The 20,216-nt window shown below is 56.1% G+C and overlaps 2 protein-coding genes across 2 annotated transcripts; both read right to left on the bottom strand.

Annotated features, from left to right (window-relative positions):
- Window positions 1-1,222: 1,222 nt before the first annotated feature.
- LOC119091037 (uncharacterized) lies at window positions 1,223-6,614 on the bottom strand. The gene is made up of 5 exons (XM_037213757.1): window positions 6,582-6,614; window positions 4,466-4,564; window positions 3,987-4,163; window positions 2,557-2,800; window positions 1,223-1,315 (listed from the first exon to the last, which is right to left on the bottom strand). The coding sequence occupies exons 2-5, from the start codon at window positions 4,549-4,551 to the stop codon at window positions 1,223-1,225; spliced, it is 600 nt and encodes a 199-aa protein (XP_037069652.1). The 5' UTR covers window positions 4,552-4,564; window positions 6,582-6,614.
- A 3,341-nt stretch (window positions 6,615-9,955) lies between these two features.
- Window positions 9,956-17,087, bottom strand: LOC119090989 (serine-threonine kinase receptor-associated protein). Its single transcript, XM_037213714.1, has 7 exons — window positions 16,802-17,087; window positions 15,517-15,656; window positions 14,910-15,060; window positions 13,177-13,301; window positions 12,368-12,480; window positions 11,630-11,820; window positions 9,956-10,476 (listed from the first exon to the last, which is right to left on the bottom strand). Exons 1-7 carry the CDS (start codon window positions 16,914-16,916, stop codon window positions 10,346-10,348), a joined length of 966 nt encoding a protein of 321 aa, XP_037069609.1. The 5' UTR covers window positions 16,917-17,087; the 3' UTR covers window positions 9,956-10,345.
- Between the last annotated feature and the right edge of the window lie 3,129 nt (window positions 17,088-20,216).

Raw genomic sequence — 20,216 nt, 5'->3', positions numbered from 1 at the left:
GACGGTCCCTGCCCGAGAGCAGTCCCCCAGGTCGTCCACTGCTGTCGTCAGTACTCCCCATCCTTGCCCAATCATGTAGTTCTCCTGGGCCACCCCAACCTCCCCCCTCCTAAGAATGTTCCTCAGCACTCCCCAATTCTGCTACCCTCTGGAACGTCGCCCCAGCAATGCCGCCTCCTCTCTGCTCAGCAGGGTCCCGCCTCCTCCCCTGCAGCCAGCCCCTCTCCGTCGCCTCGGTCCCGCCTCCTCTGCAGCCAGCCCCTCCCCGTCGCATTGGTCCCGCCTCCTCCTCTGTAGCCAGCCCCTCCCCGTCGCCTCGGTCCCGCCTCCTCCTCTGCAGCCGCTCCTCCCCGTCGCCTCGGTCCCGCCTCCTCCTCTGCAGCCAGCCCCTCCCCGTCGGCCCGGTCCCGCCTCCTCCTCTGCAGGCCGCTCCTTCCCGTCGGCCCGGTCCCGCCTCCTCCTCTGCAGCCGCTCCTCCCCGTCGGCCCGGTCCCGCCTCCTCCTCTAAAGCCGCTCCTCCCCGTCGGCCCGGTCCCGCCTCCTCCTCTGCAGCCAGCCCCTCCCCGTCGCCCCGGTCCGCCTCACCTGCCGTGTCCGTTGCTGCCGTCGCCGGCGCCGCCCAGTAGCCGGTCGCAGAGTGCCGGGTCGGAGCCGGCCGCCAGCTGACGCCGCTGCGGCTCGGTCAGCGCCGCCCAGCGCCGCTCGAACCGCGCCAGCATCGGCCCGCAGTCCAGGTTCGCACGCGGCTCCCACGTGTTGTCGCCGCTGCCGCACGTGCGCCGCCCGTCACATGGCGTCAGACATGTGGCCAAAGCCACGCCGAGCCGGACACGTGGCGCACGGTAACAGGACACGCACGCGGCGGCAGGAGGGGGGGGGGGGGGGGGTCAGTGGCAATGAATTGGTGTCCCAGGACGAGTCAGAAGCCATGATCATTTCCCATCCACTGGCCGGAGGCGGCGAGCCAGCCAAGACAGCGCAGCACCGCAACAGACGCACTACCGGAGAACTACAAAACAATCAACAATTCCACGGGATAGCACCGAGTCTACAGCACGTAAAAGCAGAGATATCGACGCACCGTACCGGCCTAACGCCCGGCCGCGCTCTCACCAACATATCAACGCCGTCCCGCACCCATCCCCGTCGCTGACGCTCCATGGTCAAGCTCCAGCTCCAGCTCTAGCTCCAGCCCCAGCTCCAGCCCCAGCTCCATCCCCACTCACTGTCCGAAGCCGCACCACTTGATGAGGAACTCGTCGCCGCCTGCGACGCGGCGCCGCGCCATGATGCGGTCCACCTCGTACAGCACCTCCTGGTCGTCGTCGGCGGCGGCGGCGGCCGACGGAGGCGCGGCGCTGGCGTCGCCTGCCGGCGGGCGCACGTGTCAGAGCCAGCCGTGCTCTGCCGGGCCGGCGACAGGCACGCGCCGCGAGACGGGCGGTCGCGGCACGGGCGGCGCGTCCCGGCCAGATGGGGGCGGGGGGGGGGGCGGAGGGGGGGGGGGGGGGTCGCGTCGGGTTTAGCGCCGGGCGCGTGACGGCTCTGTGCACGTGGGGACTGAGCGTGCCGCCCAGGCTCAACAGACAATCGGTCGGAAGAGCGCGTTCGGGAGGACGCTTCGAGTAAGTGGCGGCCAGAGACAGCGCCCGACCATACGCTATGAAGGAGGAAGACGGCTGAGCACGGCGAACTCCCAGACTGCAGCGGGCAGGAAACATTCCTAAGTGAACACCAAAAAATACTCATGTAGCCATGAGCAGAGCCGGAGGCGTGGAGCACTCGCGTAGCATATCTCACAGATCGCTTTATCCTTGTTCTAGCCAGAACTTCCTAGCATACCGCGAGTCCGGTACTTTCAGCTCATTCTGCCACCTGGTGGTACGACGTGTGGTTTGCGGGCACCGGTCCATGCGTGCATCGAAAGACATCCGCGGCTGGCGGCAGGGACAGCACCGAGCGGTTTGGATTCTAACCCAGTGCGTCTTGGCAGGGACAGCACCGAGTGGTTTGGATTCTAACTCAGTGCGACTTGGCAGGGACAGCACCGAGTGGTTTGGACTCTAACCCAGCGCGTCGAACTTCCCCGCCAAGAACAGGTACTTTCACAGTGCCAGTGGGTACCATGGCACTGAATGACACGCCGAAAATTGCATTCGCTATTCGACAAATGGGCAAGGAGAAACCATGGGACAGGTTACAGCGCGTAGGTGATGGGGCCTCGAGTCACGCCACTGGCGGGAACTCTGCGAGCGACTCTCCCCCAGGCGGCGCCCGACCAATGATCCGCAGGTCTTCCAGAACCCGCCGCAGCCACGGCCCAAGCCAGCACACTGCATCCTCATCATCCTCATCATTAGCATCGGCATCATCGTAATCATCACCATCGTCTTAATCACCGTCCACATCATTACCAGCATCATCATCATATCACCGTTATCACCATCATCACCGTTTTATCTCTTTGGCAAACGGCACGAATCAGTCACGTAATCATGTGGAATGTCAGCTAATGCCAAATACAACCCACACGATCACCACCGTCCTCGTCCTCGCCTCGTCATCATCGCCCCCGTCGCCGTCACGGCGTCGGCGCTTACCGGCGGCGGGTCGGGCGGGCGCCGGCAGCCGCCTCCACCTGTTGACGCGCTGCTGAAGCACGCCCCTGGCGACGGCGAGGAACTCGTCGGTGGGCTGGCCGGGCAGGCGACTGATGCGGCCCTGCAGACGGGCCCACTGCCGCTCGAACCAGCCCACCCACTGCTGCCACGACTCGCGCTCCAGCACCACCCGCTCGGCCCTGCGGAGGGGGGCGGCGTCGGCCGCGGCGTCAGCGTCGCACGCCGCCCGGCTCGTCTCTGCATAGGGCAGTGGGGCAGCGCTGGGGAGCTGGCGTCGCGGCGGCCGGCGAGAGGGGTCACATGGAGAGACCGGCGCGGGGAAGGCGGGGTGGTGGAGTGGTCAGGTGGAGTGGTCAGGTGGAGTGGTCAGGTGGAGGGGTCAGGTGGAGGGGTCAGGTGGAGGGGTCAGGTGGAGTGGTCAGGTGGAGTGGTCAGGTGGAGTGGTCAGGTGGAGTGGTCAGGTGGAGTGGTCAGGTGGAAAGGTCAGGTGGAGTGGTCAGGTGGAGTGGCCAGGTAGAGGGGTCAGGTGGAGGGGTCAGGTGGAGTGGTCAGGTGGAGTGGTCAGGTGGAAAGGTCAGGTGGAGTGGTCAGGTGGAGTGGTCAGGTGGAGGGGTCAGGTGGAGTGGTCAGGTGGAGTGGTCAGGTGGAGTGGTCAGGTGGAGTGGCCAGGTAGAGCAGTCAGGTAGAGCAGTTGGGTGGAGTGGTCAGAAGTGGTCAGGTGGAGTGCTCAGGAGAAGTGGCCAGATGGAGGGGCCAGGTGGAGGAGTCAGGTGGAATGGTCAGGTGGAGGGGTCAGAGGATTTCAGGAATAGGGTGGGCTCTGGTGGTGCTGTATACACTCAAGTGCGGACATAGCGACATAACACTGCGCGCCTATGGTAATGATTGAGGTATCAGGGCTCATCGACCACTAACGTCACTTTGACGCCTACGTGACGCCACTGCGGTCAGTACCCCACAGCTCACCAAGTCGCCAACGCAGCACAAAACAGCTGTTTTTTTCTCAAACAACTGTAGTACACAACTTACACACCCACACACAACATACAGCAAGGCTGCCGGTAACCCAGCGCCGCTCCTGTGGCCGGTCTGCGGCCTCCCTGCCCAGCCCTCCCGCTCCCTGCCGGTCCTCCCGCTCCCTATCGGTCCTCCCGCTCCCTGCCGGTCCTCCCGCTCCCGGCCGGTCCTTCCGCTCCCTGCCGGTCCTCCCGCTCCCTGCCGGTGCTCCCGCTCCCTGCCGGTCCTCCCGCTCCCAGCCGGTCCTTCCGCTCCCTGCCGGTGCTCCCGCTCCCGGCCGGTCCTCCCGCTCCCTGCCGGCTCACCCGCCCCCTGGCGCCTCCCCAGCGGCAGACCGCCCCGACCGACCTCTTCTTGCCGATGTGCGGCAAGAACCAGCGCATGAGCACGCGCACAGAGTCGCGGTTCAGCTCCCAGCCTAGCTCGATCAGCTGAACGAGGCCGCTGGCAAACACGCACTCCTCGGGCGGCGTCAGCAGGCGGCGCGTAGCGCGCAGCCACTCCGCCTGCGACGCCAGCAGCTCCCTGAAGGTCAGGTCAGAGGTCAGGTCAGGTCAGGCCGGGTGGACACCGTCGACGTGATGGGGCATCAGTGCTCTGCACTATCACACACGAACATCAGACCAGGCATGTGTGGAGCGAGTTTCACCAGCCAGCATCAATAACACGGCGGAGAAATAAAATCTGATGTTAATCATGCTGAGACCCACAACCACGTCTGCCACTTACATCATAACCACATAATGCTACACTATGCTTACACCCTAACATTCTCCCAGGCCATCATGAACAGATAATGTCAATGTGGAAGCTAGCAGTGATCTTACTTGGCCGAGACTTTGCAGACCGCGGCAGCTTTGTCCACAGGCTGACCACTCTTCACCATGCTCAGGGCACGCATCATGGATGACATGCCTGACAGCCCCCTGAGGAAAGCAGTGTGTGAGCTAACATTATGGCACCACTGAATGGCTTCAAAGCTTATTGATGCCATTTTTCCCTGCCAGGAAATAGTGCCAGCAGCATGAGGCATTGCTAAGGCTTTGACATTACTGGCTTAATTTGCCTAATTTGGTGGCCAAAAAGTCAACTTGTCAGAAAGGATGTTGCATTAATATTTAAAAACACCTTAACTAACTCAAACAGTCTAAAGACAGCTACTTGACATGTTGCAATATGAGTGAAAGAGGTTCCAGTAGTATAACATGTGACTGGGGTTTCAAAGGCCACATGCTATTGTTATGATGCTACTTTCAAGCTTTTTAAGAAGAAGGTTTGCCTCAGCACAATGGCCAAGTGCCACCCTAGGTTATTATTCTGTCTGGATCCATGCAGCAAAATCTGGCATCTGTGGCTAGAAACAATGCTGTCATGTGCTGTGCTCCATGCTTATAGCCCAGATAAGCATTAACTGTATAGTTTGCAGTAACATAGCTTTAATTCATTCTAAAAACCTTAAGTAATTATTTACAAACTTTGAGGTTGCCACATCATCATTTCCATGTGCATCAGGCATGCAACATGTCTACCATACAAAATTGGCATCCTGGATGACTCATGCAAGCAGGCAACCAGTGCCTCCTGTCAGCTTTAGTACAAGCAGCTTTGGCTTTCCATATGTGGCATTATCACTGGGTTATCTAGCATTATCTGGTGACACACTCAGCACCTGAGGCTATGCAGTGTTGGCTGCCTCTCACTCCAATGGCAAAGCAAGAAAGGGAGTTGGCCCACACTGCTGGTGTTCTTGAAGTGTGGCAAGTATATCACACTACTGACATCCCCACTTGCAATTTATATACTTCATAACTGTGAGCTCCATGCAGGTGCCACAATTTATGCATATAGACAGCCAATTTTTCAATGACTTTTTGCAGAGGTAATTTCAGACAAAATGCTCTAAAAATAGTTCATGTTAGAAAAATCAAAGATTCTGAGCAAATTTATCTGTGTCAGAGTTCAGAGCGCAAGAACTTTAGACTCAGCACACCAATGTTGTAAATGCTTTGGCACAATAGATCATTTCTTTACCGAGCTTGAAGCAGAGCCTCTGTTCGGCTGAATCCCAAGGAGACCAACAAAAGAAAATTCCAAGGCAATGATACTGCTGGGTTGAGGGGTTCCCTGATAGGCATAATCCTGGGAAAATGGATTTAAATTCCAGGTAATGATTATTTGGGCTTTAAAATGTGCCAACTGCTCTGGACATATCTCATGTATCATGTCAAAAATGAGAGCCCAGATGGCGGGCCACACTCATCAGCTTGACCTCATTTGATAATGGAAGGTCTCCAATCAGAGGCACCTTATTCAAGCTTGCAAGCTAGTAAGATGCACATGGGGAGCAGTGTACATGGCAAACAGCACTGTGTTTATTAATCTGCTGCCTGTGCCACTAGAATAATGTTATATAGAATACCTTGAAAAATAAGGAAACACAGATAAAACAGAAAATATATGATCCTTAAATCTTCTTCAAAATAATCACATGTTTGGGTTGAGGGAATTTGGTTTCATACCATTCAATCTACACCTTGAAATAAGTGCTACTGGTAAACACAGAATTTAGCCTTATGCAGGTTCTTCTCCCATCATCACATTTGCACCTTGGGAATGAGACACAATATTTACATTACGCACAAGACACTGATATGCATCAATAAACATGTACAAATCACCAGCCACAAATAATCATAGGTGGTGGATTATGACAGGGAAAATTCCTTAAATGTACAACTGCTTAGGCTACAATAATTTTGCACCCATCCCCAGCAGCCTTATGTCAAGGTCAATCAGAAAAATGATTTATTTAGACAATCTGATTAGATTTTGAGGCAACAACCACAGGTGTCGCAACGTCACAGCCAGAACACTAACACCCATTCTGAGTAAATCGTAGCACTAAAACAAAAAGCCAGTAAAATATTCGTACGTAGGTAATGCCTGCTGTCCGCAGGCGACCCCTCCGCGCCCCACGCAAGCTAAAAACTCATCGACTGCGGACCACCGCTTGAATTATTCTCATCACGCTGCAATTCGGGTGTGCGCCGTATTCGTAACAAAATAAGGCCCACACAATAAACCCGCGGATGACATTAAACTGCTGCTAAATAGGTGAGAGAGAAAATGCAGTTCAGTTTCGCAATGTGAAAATAAGTGAAGGCGTCCCAAGCGCGTCACAATTCAAAGGCAATAGAACTCTCTAAAAATATGCTTAACTTGCATTGCACTAAGCCACGTACCTTACTACTGGACCAGTAATTCCCCGATTTGACGCCAAAGACTCATTGTTTCCATTTAAAAAGCTTGGTGGCATCCCATTTGCGATGCGTCCTTGGCAGACGTTTAAGATTATTCAAAACTGCTATGCCTCTATTTCGTCCTGGACTTGACGGCAGCGTAAAGGTGGGGGCATGGGAATATATCCTTAACTAAAGTGAAATTTTATCTCCAAATCCGTTTTTTCTTATTCCATAGCCGTCTCACTTATTCGCCGTTTTTCATAATGCGGACTGATCGGGAAGGGAAAGGGGTGGTGGTGCGACCCTCTGTCGTTTCCAACCTAATGAAGATAGAGCTCAGCGGAAAATATCAGTGGATTAGTCTTCACGAGATCTCGCGATTGGTGCTAGCTTTCAATGCTGTTAGGCCAATAAGTCACCCCAGTATTGCAGGTCAACTTCGAATTTTCCAGACAATTGCCCTTTTCAGCTCTATCATATTATGCATCGGGTACTATACCTCGTGGTGACACAAAACCCAACAAGGCGTGTTCCTTGTTAAATCTTGAGCACAATGGTATGTGTTATGTTTAAACACCTTTATATGTGGCTCATGTTCAATGTCGGCCTGCCGCGCGCGTTTCGCAGTATTGCCGGTTGCCATCCGCAGCGCGCACCGGCGGTGGATCGCCATGCAGTATTCCCCAAACCGCCGCCGCTCCGAAGCCACAAAAGTTATGGGCACGTTTTTGGTGCCAAAGCACAAGCAATGAACGTCGCATAGGGTACTGACAATTACGGTGCAATTGCATAACATGCCAAAGTATCCTAATGGAGGACTTATCTTCCCCTTCCCTCCCCCCTAAGCTAGCTCTGAGGATCATGTGCATGACGTAGGTAAAAGCCGACCAAAACCAAACAAAATCCCGAATAGGTAATGCTCTTGCTTTATTTTGCTGTAAATTTTGTTACGCTTTTTAAACTCAGCGATTGCAGAATGCGAGTCCAGGGCTCGAAGTCCGACCGGACCGACGTCATCAGTGGCATTCCTAAAAAGCATCAGTGCTGAGACCAGCGCTGCTCATCGCCTTCGTCAAAAGACGCGCTCGGGTGAGGGTCAATTTGACTCCTGAAGGTTTTTCCAGAATAATTCCAGAACGGCGTGGCGTAGCCGCGCCGAACCTTGAATATCAGTAGATAATTGAGAAGCGGATCTTTTGGTATCAAACATTTATATCTATCTTGTTAGGTTGCTGACCCACGGTTGGTCAAAGTAAGGCCATGGATTCAACGAAGATAATTTCTGGGAAATCGCTCAATCTGATGCAACAACAGTGTTAGACGAGGCCATACATCCCTAAAATAGTTTTGTAGGCAACACAACAGTTGAATTACTAAATTACATTGACCGATGGTCATGTATAGAGGTCAAACGAAGGTCAAGAGCCTGTTTTTACTCTAGAGCTTGCCGTATGAAGTAGTTTCTGGTGTTCATTCTAACTTGATTGATCACATGAACCGTATCATGCATGTTCTATGAACTTCTTAAAGGTGAGAATAAGTCACTGTCCTGAAACGACCCAGGTCACCATTTTGTTAAAAATATGCCGCCTAGGATAAGTCCTTGACGCTTATTTAAATAAAAAGACCAAAGCAGTCTCGTATGATTTAGGTCCCCATGACCTTCCAGGGGTCAAACAAGGTCACCAACCTTAAATGAGCATGTGACCCTTTGCTCAGCACAGGAAGCTAGCTTTACGGGGCTTGCATGAAAGGGCTCTGGGGCACTTTAGGCACCAACCTGGAGTTTGACTTTACTTGACCTTTTTGGACCCGACAGCCATGACCCAAGAGGCTCAAGTTTTGACACGAGTGAGTTCACGTACGGACAAACGACATCCTGCGAATTTGGTGTCCCTATCTCTCTTGTTTCTGAGATCTCAGGGAAACGTAAAAAAAGATGAGGTCAGATCAACCCCCGCACCCCAGCGAACGGTATTTAACTGACCACCCGGTCGCGTCTTAACGATTTACCAGATCAAGAACGACCGCGATCCAGATGTTCGCCAATGACTACAAAAATCTCCGTTCGCGATGTTCGTGAATGACTACAAACTTTTACTGTCGCGTTCCCAGGCCCCTGAATGCGAACCCTCTTCAGACCGGCCTTAATGCCCTGGTTAAGTGGTTGGAGGGACGAGCGCCCGCCTTCAATAAAGTGTTCAGTAACACACATCGGCACTGGCGGCTCACGACTGACCCCCTTCCTGGCGGGGCCAACATCGCGGTCGAGCACACCGAGGAACACCGTTCAGCAGCAGGGTCGTACAGCAATGGAGCGCACCTCCACGAACGACGGTACCTTCAGCCCCGGCTGAGCAGATCAGATCAGCCTCAGCCTCGGAGCGCGCTCAGCACTTCGTGTCATGGGAAACAGCACAGCAACACGCAGCAGGGCGGTGTGTATTCATGTATCACCGTACACCGCCACGAGGCATAATATCCGCGTTGCACCAACGCACGCGCACCCGCAGGCCGCCGGCGTACTGCGCCGAGCGCGGCTTCAGACCTTCACTGCGCACACACTCCACGGCCAGACGAGTGGAGCAGTGGTAAAAACAGCGACACCCGCTCGGTACCATCCGATGGTAGCGCTGAAAGAGACGTTTAGCTTACACGAACACTTGTTGGAAGCCGACGGGGACGCCCCCTCGGGCTCCGTTGTGACGTCAGATGGGGACATTTGGGACGAATGCAAGCGCCCATGTCGGAAGCAGGACCCGCGTGTATTTTAGTCCTCCTCACTCCACATGGCCTTGTCCGTCCCTGTCGGTGGACCGCTCCACATGACCTTGCCTCCGCCGGCGGGTCGCCCCCCCAGCGTAGCCGCACCCCCGCCCCGCACTGAGTCAAATACTGCTTTAGCCCTGATAGCCACTGCGAAACGCCACGTCCGAACTGCGGGGCTGGCCACCGTTACCGCGACCGTTACCGTTACCGTTACCGTTACCGCTACCGTACCGTGGCAGCGTTCGCGGCAACGTCAAACGAGCGCGGCGGACCACTCCCCTCCCCCCGCCCCCCCAAAACACACGAAGTCAGTGGCCCACCGCCGTTACTGCGGCTGCCGACCGTCGGGGAAGGCCGACGCGGCGCGCTCCCGCCGACCGACAGATCCTCCACCACTACTGGGACAGTCCCGCCAGCCACGACCCGCCACCGGAGGGGAGAGAGGGACAGGCGGCCGCGCGAGAGGGCGGCGCGACCCGGCCGCGGCGGGGCCCGACCGAGCGCAGATGCGTCCGGCACCCGCGCGGGGACGGCGACAGCCTGTCTGCCGGCGACGCGCCCCCGCCCACGGCAGTCCGTCGGTGAGGAGTCCGCCGAGGGGAGGAGACCATCGTCAGAGTCCAGCCAGAGCCGCAGACACTGGGGCCGCGCCACTGGTCTCGATCGTGCAGCCGCTGACATGACGTCGCTGCCGCGTTACGCGGCCGTCTGCTCTGGCTTGGCCTCGATGGTGGCCTCGACACACTTCCAGAGGCCGTACGTCTTGCCGACGGTGGTCTGCCAGAGCCGAAGCGTGCCGTCTTCGGAGCCGGAGGCGTACAGCTCGCCTGCGGGCGGGCCGGACCGGTCACGGCGGTCGGCAGACGCGGGGGAGCGAGTAGCTGGACACGGGGTCAGCACCCCCGGAGCAGGGCGGGGCGAGCAGCCAACACGGGGCTTGCCCCCCCCCCCCCCCGAACAGGGCGAGAGGTCACGGCACAGACAACTGGGGCGGGTCGACGCAGGGGAGCGCTCACTCACGGTGAAACATTGCCAGTCCCGGCTGGTCACGGCTGGGCCTTCAGGACGGTACAGCACACGTCTAGCCAGTACGAGCACGGCCACACAAGCGCGGAAGAAACAGCGGGTTTCGCTTGAGAGTGTCACGGGCATGACAGCAAAACACTGATGAGGGAAGTGATCATGCTCCAGAACATTCGGGTATCATGTAATTGAAATGCAGCGATAATGTTAGCTCACTCGTGTCCTTTGCCGAAACACAGCTCAAACGTTTTTCATCAACAATGGGACATGCTTCAACACAATTCATACCCTTGCTGAACAGCATGTTGGAAGAATGCACCCAATGTTCGCGCGTTTTCCCATCCTGGCCCCACCTTCTGTCCACCAAGGTCCACGACAAAACACCTCAGGTCAATCGAAACACAAATACTCAAAGTTCTACATCTACCGGCGCTGAATGATGGTGCCGCCGACTGAACCGAACTGTGTCCCACCAGACTCCACCGTCCCATCCTGAGCACGCCCCGCCCACACCGTCCCATCCTGAGCACGCCCCGCCCACACCGTCCCATCCCGAGCACGCCCCGTCCACAGCGTCCTATCCCAAGCACGCCCCGCCCATAGCGTTCCATCCGCGTGTCACTGGGGCTTTGCGACGCACTCAGCTGCTGAGGCTATATGGCGTCGCCTGCTTCTCACCCTGGCAGGAAGGGCGGGCACCGCAGGGAATCGAACCCCGAACCTCTGGTTTCCCAGACGCACAGTGGTTAACACAGATGAGTTAACCACTACACCACCGGCACCCCTCCCCCCCCCCCACACAGTGTTCCATCCCGAGCACGCCCCACCCACAGCGTCCCATCCCATGCACGCCCCGCCCACACCGTCCCATCCCGAGCACGCCCCGCCCACACCGTCCCATCCCGAGCACGCCCCGCCCACACCGTCCCATCCCGAGCACGCCCCGCCCTCACGTACCGTCAGGACTGAAGCGCACCACGTGTACGGGCCCAAAGTGGCCCTTGCACGCCTCCAGCTCGGCGCCGGTGGCGTAGTCGTACTTGTACATGATGAAGTCCTCGCCGCCGCACACGAACACCGACTGGCTCGGGTGCAGCGAGGCGGAGAACAACTGCGTCGCCGACGAGTACGACTTGAACTCCTCCAGGCTGACGGGCGAGCATGATCACGCGTTAGAACGTCAGGCGGCGGGGGCGGGGGGACGGAAACGCTGGCGTAAGTGGGTGGGAGGTGCAATGATATTTTCTGGCGCACATTTTGCGCCAGCGCACGCTCGCGCGATTGTGCCCATCGACTTGGCTGCAGCGTCGCATGTGGCGTCCGCTGCAGGGTCATTAAATGGTGACAAAGTCCACGTAGAGACGTAGGCAAACGTGTTTTTCAGTGAAGCCGGCAGATTCCCACGTTTCCTTTCCAGAGGCTACAGCATTCCTGCTTGGTTTGACTCCTTCGCGGCATGTCGCCGTATGGTGCCACACCTAAGCTCTCCGTTCCCTTAGACTTGCCCTGTCCGACCGAGCCACGTCCCCAATCCGCCTCACATCTCAAGCGCGTCTGACCCTCGCCTCACCGATCGACTCCCTCAGACCTGTCCCGTCCGACCGAGCCACGTCCCTGCTCCGCCTCAGACCTCAAGCCCGTCTGACCCCCACCTCACTGGTCGCGACCCGTCTGACCTCCCGTGGCCCGCCTCACCTCTCCACCGAGCGGAAGCTGACCGTCTTGCCGTGCGTGACGGTCAGTGTCTGGCCGTCGGCAGACACCTCCACGTCCATGGGCGCCGCCGGCAGCTCCACCGTTCGTGTCGCCTGAGGCCGGGGTCATGGGGTCAGCTCACAGCGCGTCCGCGGCCACGCAGGGCAGCACGGGTCATGTCAAATCACACAGCAGCAGGGGTTAGGAGGTCAAATCACACAGCAACAGGGGATATGAGGTCAGATCACACTTACAGGGGTCATGAGATCAGATCAAACGGTGGCAGGGGTCACGAGGTCAGATCGCATGGTGGCAGCGGTCACAAGGTGAAATCACACGGTGGCAGGGGTTACGAGGTCAGGTCACCGGGGCAGAAATCATGAGGTCAGCTCACACAGTGTCAGGAGTCACGAGGTCACACCAGTCACACGGTGGCTGAGTTTACAAGGTGGCTGGGTTAACAAGGTCAAGTCACATGGCGGCTGGGTTTACTAGGTCGGGTTACACGGTGTCTGGGTTTACGAGGTCATGACACGGTCGGGACCGGATCGCAAGGTCAGGTTATATAGCAGCTGAGGTTTTTGGGGTCAGGCCACAGCCTGACTGTCACATAAGAGGGTCACAAAACATCAAGTCACACGGGTAGGGGTTCAGGACGCACGGCAGGCAGCAAGCCGTCATCAGTCACTGGAGATGGCGGCAATTGTGCATATTTCCTCCCGACACATGAGCGCGCATGTGGCGCTTGTCTGTGAGGCCTGGATACCGGCATCTGCCGCGTGTACCTGTGCATCTGTATCGGGGCTCACCTCGCCCGTGCGCCGGTCCCAGACGCGCAGGCTCTTGTCATCGCCGCAGCTGATGACTGTCTCGCCGTCCGGCAGGAACATCACCTTCTTGATGCTGGCCGTGTGGCCCTTGAACAGCTGCGGCTCTGGGGACGGACGGCGCCGCGCTGGTGACTCTCCGGCCGGCCGCGGGCGACCGGCCGGCGAGACCCCGCGGACGAGCTCGCGCTTACGCAGCCACAGCTTTACAGAGCGATTAAGAAGAGCTGTCACGGATGGCAATCGGTTCAGAATCGTCCCCTTCCAGTTTGCTGGTACTAACACACCAGACGGGGACGACTGTCCCACCAATAATCCCATCCGTGGCAGTATCCCGTCTCTGGCAAGCTGTCATCCCTCTGATGAGAGCTTACATCCATGTCGGGGCAATGTATCCTTTCTAGCGCTGGCGGGCGGACCTTGCCACTAAGGCAGCCCCGTAACAGATGGCTGAGACGCCCCCACCACTCGCTTCCCATCCACTGACAAACAACGATAGAGCGACGGCATTTTCAGCGAGGATGTTGTGAACACATCTCCGCATCGAAAGGGTCGCATCAGAACCGATCTGCTGCGTTGGTCAATTCAAGGACCTGGATGGGTTGGTAGCCCAAAATTTATAGCCTGACGTGACTGTTCACAAAATCCCAACTTTTGCACACTGTCACGCACACCCGTTCCCACAACCACGCTCACACACCCACGAAACCACGTCTCTCCCACACACACAAAAACAAGTTTGTGCACATCAATAGAGCCCCCACAGAGAACATACACCCCACATGTCCGCTACGCCACACATGCCATGTGCCCACACGCTCGCGTTAGAAGGTCACTTGTTTCGCCGGCGGCGGGCGCGTTAGGAGGCGGCTCGTCTCGCCGGCGGCGGACGCGTTAGGAGGTGGCTCGTCTCGCCGGCGGCGGACGCGTTAGGAGGTGGCTCGTCTCGCCGGCGGCGGGCGCGTTAGAAGGTCACTCGTCTCGCCGGCGGCGGGCGCGTTAGGAGGCGGCTCGTCTCGCCGGCGGCGGACGCGTTAGGAGGCGGCTCGTCTCGCCGGCGGCGGGCGCGTTAGGAGGCGGCTCGTCTCGCCGGCGGCGGGCGCGTTAGGAGGTGGCTCGTCTCGCCGGCGGCGGGCGCGTTAGGAGGCGGCTCGTCTCGCCGGCGGCGGGCGCGTTAGGAGGTGGCTCGTCTCGCCGGCGGCGGACGCGTTAGGAGGCGGCTCGTCTCGCCGGCGGCGGACGCGTTAGGAGGCGGCTCGTCTCGCCGGCGGCGGACGCGTTAGGAGGCGGCTCGTCTCGCCGGCGGCGGGCGCGGTGGGAGGTGGCTCGTCCCGCCGGCGGCGGGCGCGTTAGGAGGCGGCTCGTCTCGCCGGCGGCGGGCGCGTTAGAAGGTCACTCGTCTCGCCGGCGGCGGACGCGTTAGGAGGCGGCTCGTCTCGCCGGCGGCGGGCGCGGTGGGAGGTGGCTCGTCTCGCCGGCGGCGGGCGCGTTAGGAGGCGGCTCGTCTCGCCGGCGGCGGGCGCGTTAGGAGGCGGCTCGTCTCGCCGGCGGCGGGCGCGTTAGGAGGCGGCTCGTCTCGCCGGCGGCGGGCGCGTTAGGAGGCGGCTCGTCTCGCCGGCGGCGGGCGCGTTAGGAGGCGGCTCGTCTCGCCGGCGGCGGGCGCGTTAGGAGGCGGCTCGTCTCGCCGGCGGCGGGCGCGTTAGGAGGCGGCTCACCGGCCTCAGGCTGCGCCAGGTCGTAGATGCGCAGCATCTTCTCATTACTGCCGGTGAGGAGGAGGCCCGCGTCGGCGGAGAAGTCCACCGACTTGACGATGTGTTTGTGCTGGAAGCCGCGCAGCTCCTCGCCTGACTGCGCGTCCCACAGCTGCCGGCGCAATTGGGTCACCAGGTCAGGTCAGGTCGGGTCATCTCATTTCCGGACAAGGCACAGGGTCAGAAAAGTGTCCAGTTTGGCATCTCACTGTGTGTCCCCCTTCTCTGACAACAGCTGTGTGTAAAGTTGGCAGATTCAATGTTGGGGAACAGGGTGCTGTTAAAACGGCTGTGCATGCGAAAGCTGGCAAACAGTATCTGTCACACCATGTCTTAAATAACACTGAGGATCCAGACATCATCACGGGGTGACCCAGGAAAAACCTTCAGAAAACAGAGCAGTGGTCGGAATGAACACCTTGGCCAACAAAGCCTCTATCCCTTCCCTGCAACCACTGCATGACAACTCTCTTGTTACCACTGTCCTGGAATGAACAACATGTGTATGGCTTGTTAGCAGGTACAACTTTTCCAGGATAATTCTTTCCAGCCAAATGAGCCATCCCACCTTTGCTGTGAAGTCTGCAGCACCCGTGGCCACCCGACTGGCATCATTGTTGAGGGCCACTCCCCACACAGCACCCTTGTGGCCCTCGAAGGTGCCGACCCAGTCGCCAGTGTCACCCTGACGCAGCATGGGCTTGCCATCTGTGGGTGGGGATGGGGTGTGGGGTGTGGAGAATGCCATCCTGTGGGTCTAACAAATGACCACTGGCATATAGGTGACCTGTCATAGTCCCTATCCTATAGCAAAAGGGATTTGCCTAGTACCTTCCCCATGGCAATGAATAACTGCCATACAAACCATGCATTTTAAGAACATGAACATAAACATCCTATCCAAACAGGACAACATACAAGTCTGCAGAGTGTATAGGCCAGCCCGGGGGGCAAATGGCCCAGCCCCCAAATATAGAACATCAGACAAGGTAAGGCAAACACAGCAGGCTTCATCATTTTGGATTACATGCACACAACTTTCACCAGAAATTTGTTTTACTGCATTTCTTGAGGTAAAGCAAAGCAAAACCTAATGAGGTTTTGAAGATAAGAACAATATAGTTTAGGCCATGCAAATGCCCCATGTGGAAGGGGGCATCATTCCAAATCCTCTTGGCAGAGTGCAGGCTCATTTGTTGACTCTCATTAAACAGGGTAAGGTAGGCCCTCATTTGTTGTACACAGAACTAGGATACTTTTATGCTCTTAAATCATGCTGCACTCAAAAAGAGAAGTTTGTTTTCAAATAATAACTAACAAGAGGCCACAGCTCATCACCAAAGGAACACCACAACTTATAAAGTAAAAAAAAAATATGGGAATCCTTGTTTCTCTTCATAGCTGTGCTAATGCTGTCAGATTTGATATTTTGGTATGATGGGTGTTGCTTGGAGAAGAGGGTATGCATACTTACTCATGGTGCAAATAGCCAAAACAGAGGTGAAAGTAACTGATGCAGTTAATACATTCTTAAAAACCCTATGTTAAACTCATGAATGGGGCATCTTTTCTCAAAGTGAGCTGGGGGGGGGGGGGGGAGGGACTAATCAATGAAAAATTATGCAGCCTACTCCCCAAGTATGCTAACAAGAGGACTTCCCCTGGATCTTGCCAAATTCTATCTCAAAGTTGGAGGCTGGAGCCCACGTTTGGGGTGCATATGAAGCCTCCCCAGTTGAACACAAAATTACAACCCTGCCCATCACACATGGACTCGCCACAACTGCCAGAAGAAGACACCACAAAAGCATCTATACAACACAACTATCAATACACACTGAGTAATGACGTACCTTTACAAGCTGACACCATAAAATATCCTTCAGGAGTGATGCTGCTGAAATCTAGGTCAACAACTGGCCTAGTATGGCCACTGCATGTCAGTGGAGTTTGACGGAGAGCAGCCATTATGCAAGTCGACTGAAGGTTGTCACACGAGTCCACTATTCAGGCACGCTCTCAGGTTGACGGAGCGTCAATCTGATATGATTCGAAGCTGGAGATTTGGATATGTAGCTACAAATTACGCAACATCCACACACACCACGTTCCCAGATGGACAGCAAAAGTGAAAGCGACAGCGTGCGGAACGAGGGATAAATGTGCATGTAAGCTTGACGATCCCCCCCCCCCCCCCCATGAGGCTATTAAGGCGCTCCTAGTGGCAAAAATATAATAAAAAGATCTATTTCTTGTTTTTATGCAAAACCGTTATTTAAGGCTACGATAATCCTATATAAAAACAGAAATACCTAAGATTTTTGAAAAAAATCAACTTTAACGCTTCTTCTGGACTAATATGATCTTTTTTAACATACCAAAATAAAACGGTGATTGTTTTAGTTACAGCAATGGCGCATATCTTTCGTTTCCAACGCAAATTGCATGTTACGTGCAAGGCAGTGTTGAAACACGGCTGTCGTTTGGGGGGGGGACTAAAAGCCCGGCGATGCCTGTCGACAGCCTTATGTCGATATGCTGTGCTACATTCTGCTCTGTAATGTAAATATGCAATGGGAAATCAAAGTATTCTTGGTAACTTTGCCTAGCTTTGTCCACAAACATTTGCGTCATTTCCAGGTCAGTGGTGCTTGGAAGTCATCCCTTGTATGTTGAATGTTCTTTTGGGATCTAAGCTGTTTCCATCTTTTGGCTGTAGTTTATCTCAAAAATTGCCATGATAGTGTGCAGATTGTATAGCTTTTGCACCTTCATGCATTACAGTATGTTCAAGCAGTGATACAAATAATATTCAAGCACCAAATAGGGTCACAGTAAATAAATAGCTTCCAGAGATATGAATGCCTGCCTTACTCATGCACATCAACTTTGTAGTTTGACTATTTTGGCTTCAAACAAGACTGGTGTTTTGATTTATGACTTTCTTCCAGAGTATATGCAGATGATGTTTTCAGCCCAGGAGATATTCCCATCTCCATGATCTGTGGGATAGATGCTGATGCACAAGCTCTGGGATATATCCAGCAGTACTGGGCATGAGTGTCAAGGCAGACACATTGCTTTGACTTGGTGGCAGGATTGGTCAGCTCACAAACATCCAACAAGGGTGAAAACAAGGCATAGTGAAAACTATTTTGCAGCTACTTGATGCATGTAAAACTCTGCTGATCCATCAGGCAAAGGATGAGAAGCAAAGTTGTCTTCAAATGAAGCATCAGAATTTAGATAGAAGGTTTATGTTATGTGGAAGAAGTTGTGCAAATAGTCAAAATGTAAAACACCCATACAATCCATTCATAAAAAGAGTTGTGAAGAAAGTTCCTGTATTTGCTATTCACTGACTACTCAGCCTTCCTTTTACAAGCTGACCTTGTCCTTCATGTCATGTCTGCTTCCATGAAGCATTGGCTGTGTACATTCTCCAGAGCATATGTGTGCATCCAAAACCCCTGTGTTTCAGCAGGCAGCCTTTTCTGCCATCTGCTGGTCTGCTGGGCACCTGCCACCCTCAGCTGGGTGCCAGGTCTGAGTGGGCCCATCCACAGTGACCATGACCTGGTACTGCTGCTATGTTCGCTGGCGGCACGGCGCGCGCCGGCCATCGCGCATCCTGCTGGTCATAGGCTGCCTGCTGCTGCTGCTGGCCATGCTGCTGCTGGGCCGGCTGCGCGCTGCCACACAGCACGCGCCCGCGCCTGCGCCGCTCGGCCAGCGCAAGTACGAGCGTGTGCGCGCCCTGGTGGTGCCGCCGCGCGTCGACCCGCGCAACCAAGGCCGGCGCAAGGGTGAGGACGCGCCACTTGGCGGCGCCCGGCCGGACTCGAACCTTGCGCCGGCGTTGCCAGATGTCCCCCGGCCGGCGTGCGGCCGGAGGTGGCTGCACTCTAACCGGCTCGCCGAGTTCACGTGTCTGCGCAGCGGTGAGCAGCTGCCACGCGCCCGGGGTGAACGACGACTACTGTGACTGCGCCGACGGCACTGACGAGCCCGGCACGGCGGCGTGCGCCAACGGCGTGTTCCACTGTCGCGGCCGCGACCTGCCGGCCAGCAGAGTCGGCGATGGCGTGTGCGACTGCTGTGACGGCAGCGACGAGGCCGGCCGTCGGCCGTCCCGCCTTCTGGCTGCCGGAGGATGTGCAGCGTCGCCTGGGTCACCGCCAGGCGCCCTGTCCCGACACGTGCTAGCCGGTGGTGTACTGTGCTCTGCGGCGCACCGAGCTGTGTTGCGATGGTTTTGCTACGGAGGGTTTCGGATTCGGCGGCGAGGGTTTATTCCTGTGCGTCGCAGCGTGGGCATTGCTCTCATGCGCCATGCGCTCCCGCTGTGGTATTCTGACTGCGAATAGAAGTGAAGCAGCAGCTGCGCATGGTGCTGTGCTCTTACTTTCTCGCTTCCTTTCTCAAGTGTTGTTGGTATTTCTGAGTGTTGCGTTATGTCATGTCCTCGTATGACAGAAACGTTTGTTGTGAAGCGGGTTTCGTGGAGCGAGCACAGGTCATACTGTGAAGTTAAGCGCAGGAGGTCAGGTCGTATGATCTGTTTTCTATCGTTGGGTCAGGTCGTGTGACCTGTTTTGTATCGTTGGGATAAACTCGTGAAGTACGTTATCCGAGGTGGCGGAGTTGTGCACCCCACGCTCATTTGCGGTCACGTCCCTGCCGGGTGTACCGCCGTTTCCCAGTAGTGTGACGTAAACAGGGAAGTGAGCTCTCTGCTGCACATTGGCCTCTCGGCCTTGTTCGGACGCACCGAAGTTAACATGTGTATGATGCGTATGCGTACAATATGGGCCAAGGCTATGTCCAGGGCCGACGGTACGTATACAGAGCAACGCCGGGGAGGAATTGGCCGCGGGAAGAGAACGTCATCGGCATAGGAACGGCGAAAGGCGACGTAGCCAAATGCTTTGTGAGGTGGGAACCAGCAATGCTAACTGCCCCACCGCCCCCAAGCACTCCAGAATTCATGTTTCGTTTATTTTACTTTCGTGGTGCTTTAAACATGCATTACGCTTTACTCGGTCCAGCCGTCAACCACACACGTGCTGGGCAAAACTGTTGATATTTTGCGTATGTAAAATACTCGCCAGCCAGGAAGACACGTTGGAAAGTACCGTGCATGATGCTTTAAACTGCGGCGGACTAGTGATTGAATAGAAAGTATTGACTAGAACGGATTGAATGTTAGTCTCTTCAGGGTTAGCAGTTTTAGCCGACGATGTCGATGAGTTTTTAGTGTTGTAATAA

This window comes from Pollicipes pollicipes, unplaced genomic scaffold, assembly GCF_011947565.3.
Source record: "Pollicipes pollicipes isolate AB1234 unplaced genomic scaffold, Ppol_2.1 Scaffold_3216;HRSCAF=3773_pilon_pilon_pilon, whole genome shotgun sequence".
Lineage (NCBI taxonomy): Eukaryota > Metazoa > Arthropoda > Thecostraca > Pollicipedomorpha > Pollicipedidae > Pollicipes > Pollicipes pollicipes.
This window is presented reverse-complemented; position numbering and strand designations above follow the sequence as displayed.

Coding starts and splice junctions, on each gene's coding strand:
- LOC119091037 (XM_037213757.1), bottom strand. CDS start 4,551: ATGTCATCCATGATGCGTGCCCTGAGCATGGTGAAGAGTGGTCAGCCT. Junction 2,801..3,986: donor CCGCACATCGGCAAGAAGAG/GTCGGTCGGGGC, acceptor CCCCCTCCGCAG/GGCCGAGCGGGTGGTGCTGG. Junction 1,316..2,556: donor ACGGGGGCGATGATGACGAG/GCGAGGACGAGG, acceptor GACGACGACCAG/GAGGTGCTGTACGAGGTGGA.
- LOC119090989 (XM_037213714.1), bottom strand. CDS start 16,916: ATGGCTGCTCTCCGTCAAACTCCACTGACATGCAGTGGCCATACTAGG. Junction 15,657..16,801: donor TATGGTGTCAGCTTGTAAAG/GTACGTCATTAC, acceptor CCCCACCCACAG/ATGGCAAGCCCATGCTGCGT. Junction 13,302..14,909: donor CCTGGCGCAGCCTGAGGCCG/GTGAGCCGCCTC, acceptor GTCCGTCCCCAG/AGCCGCAGCTGTTCAAGGGC.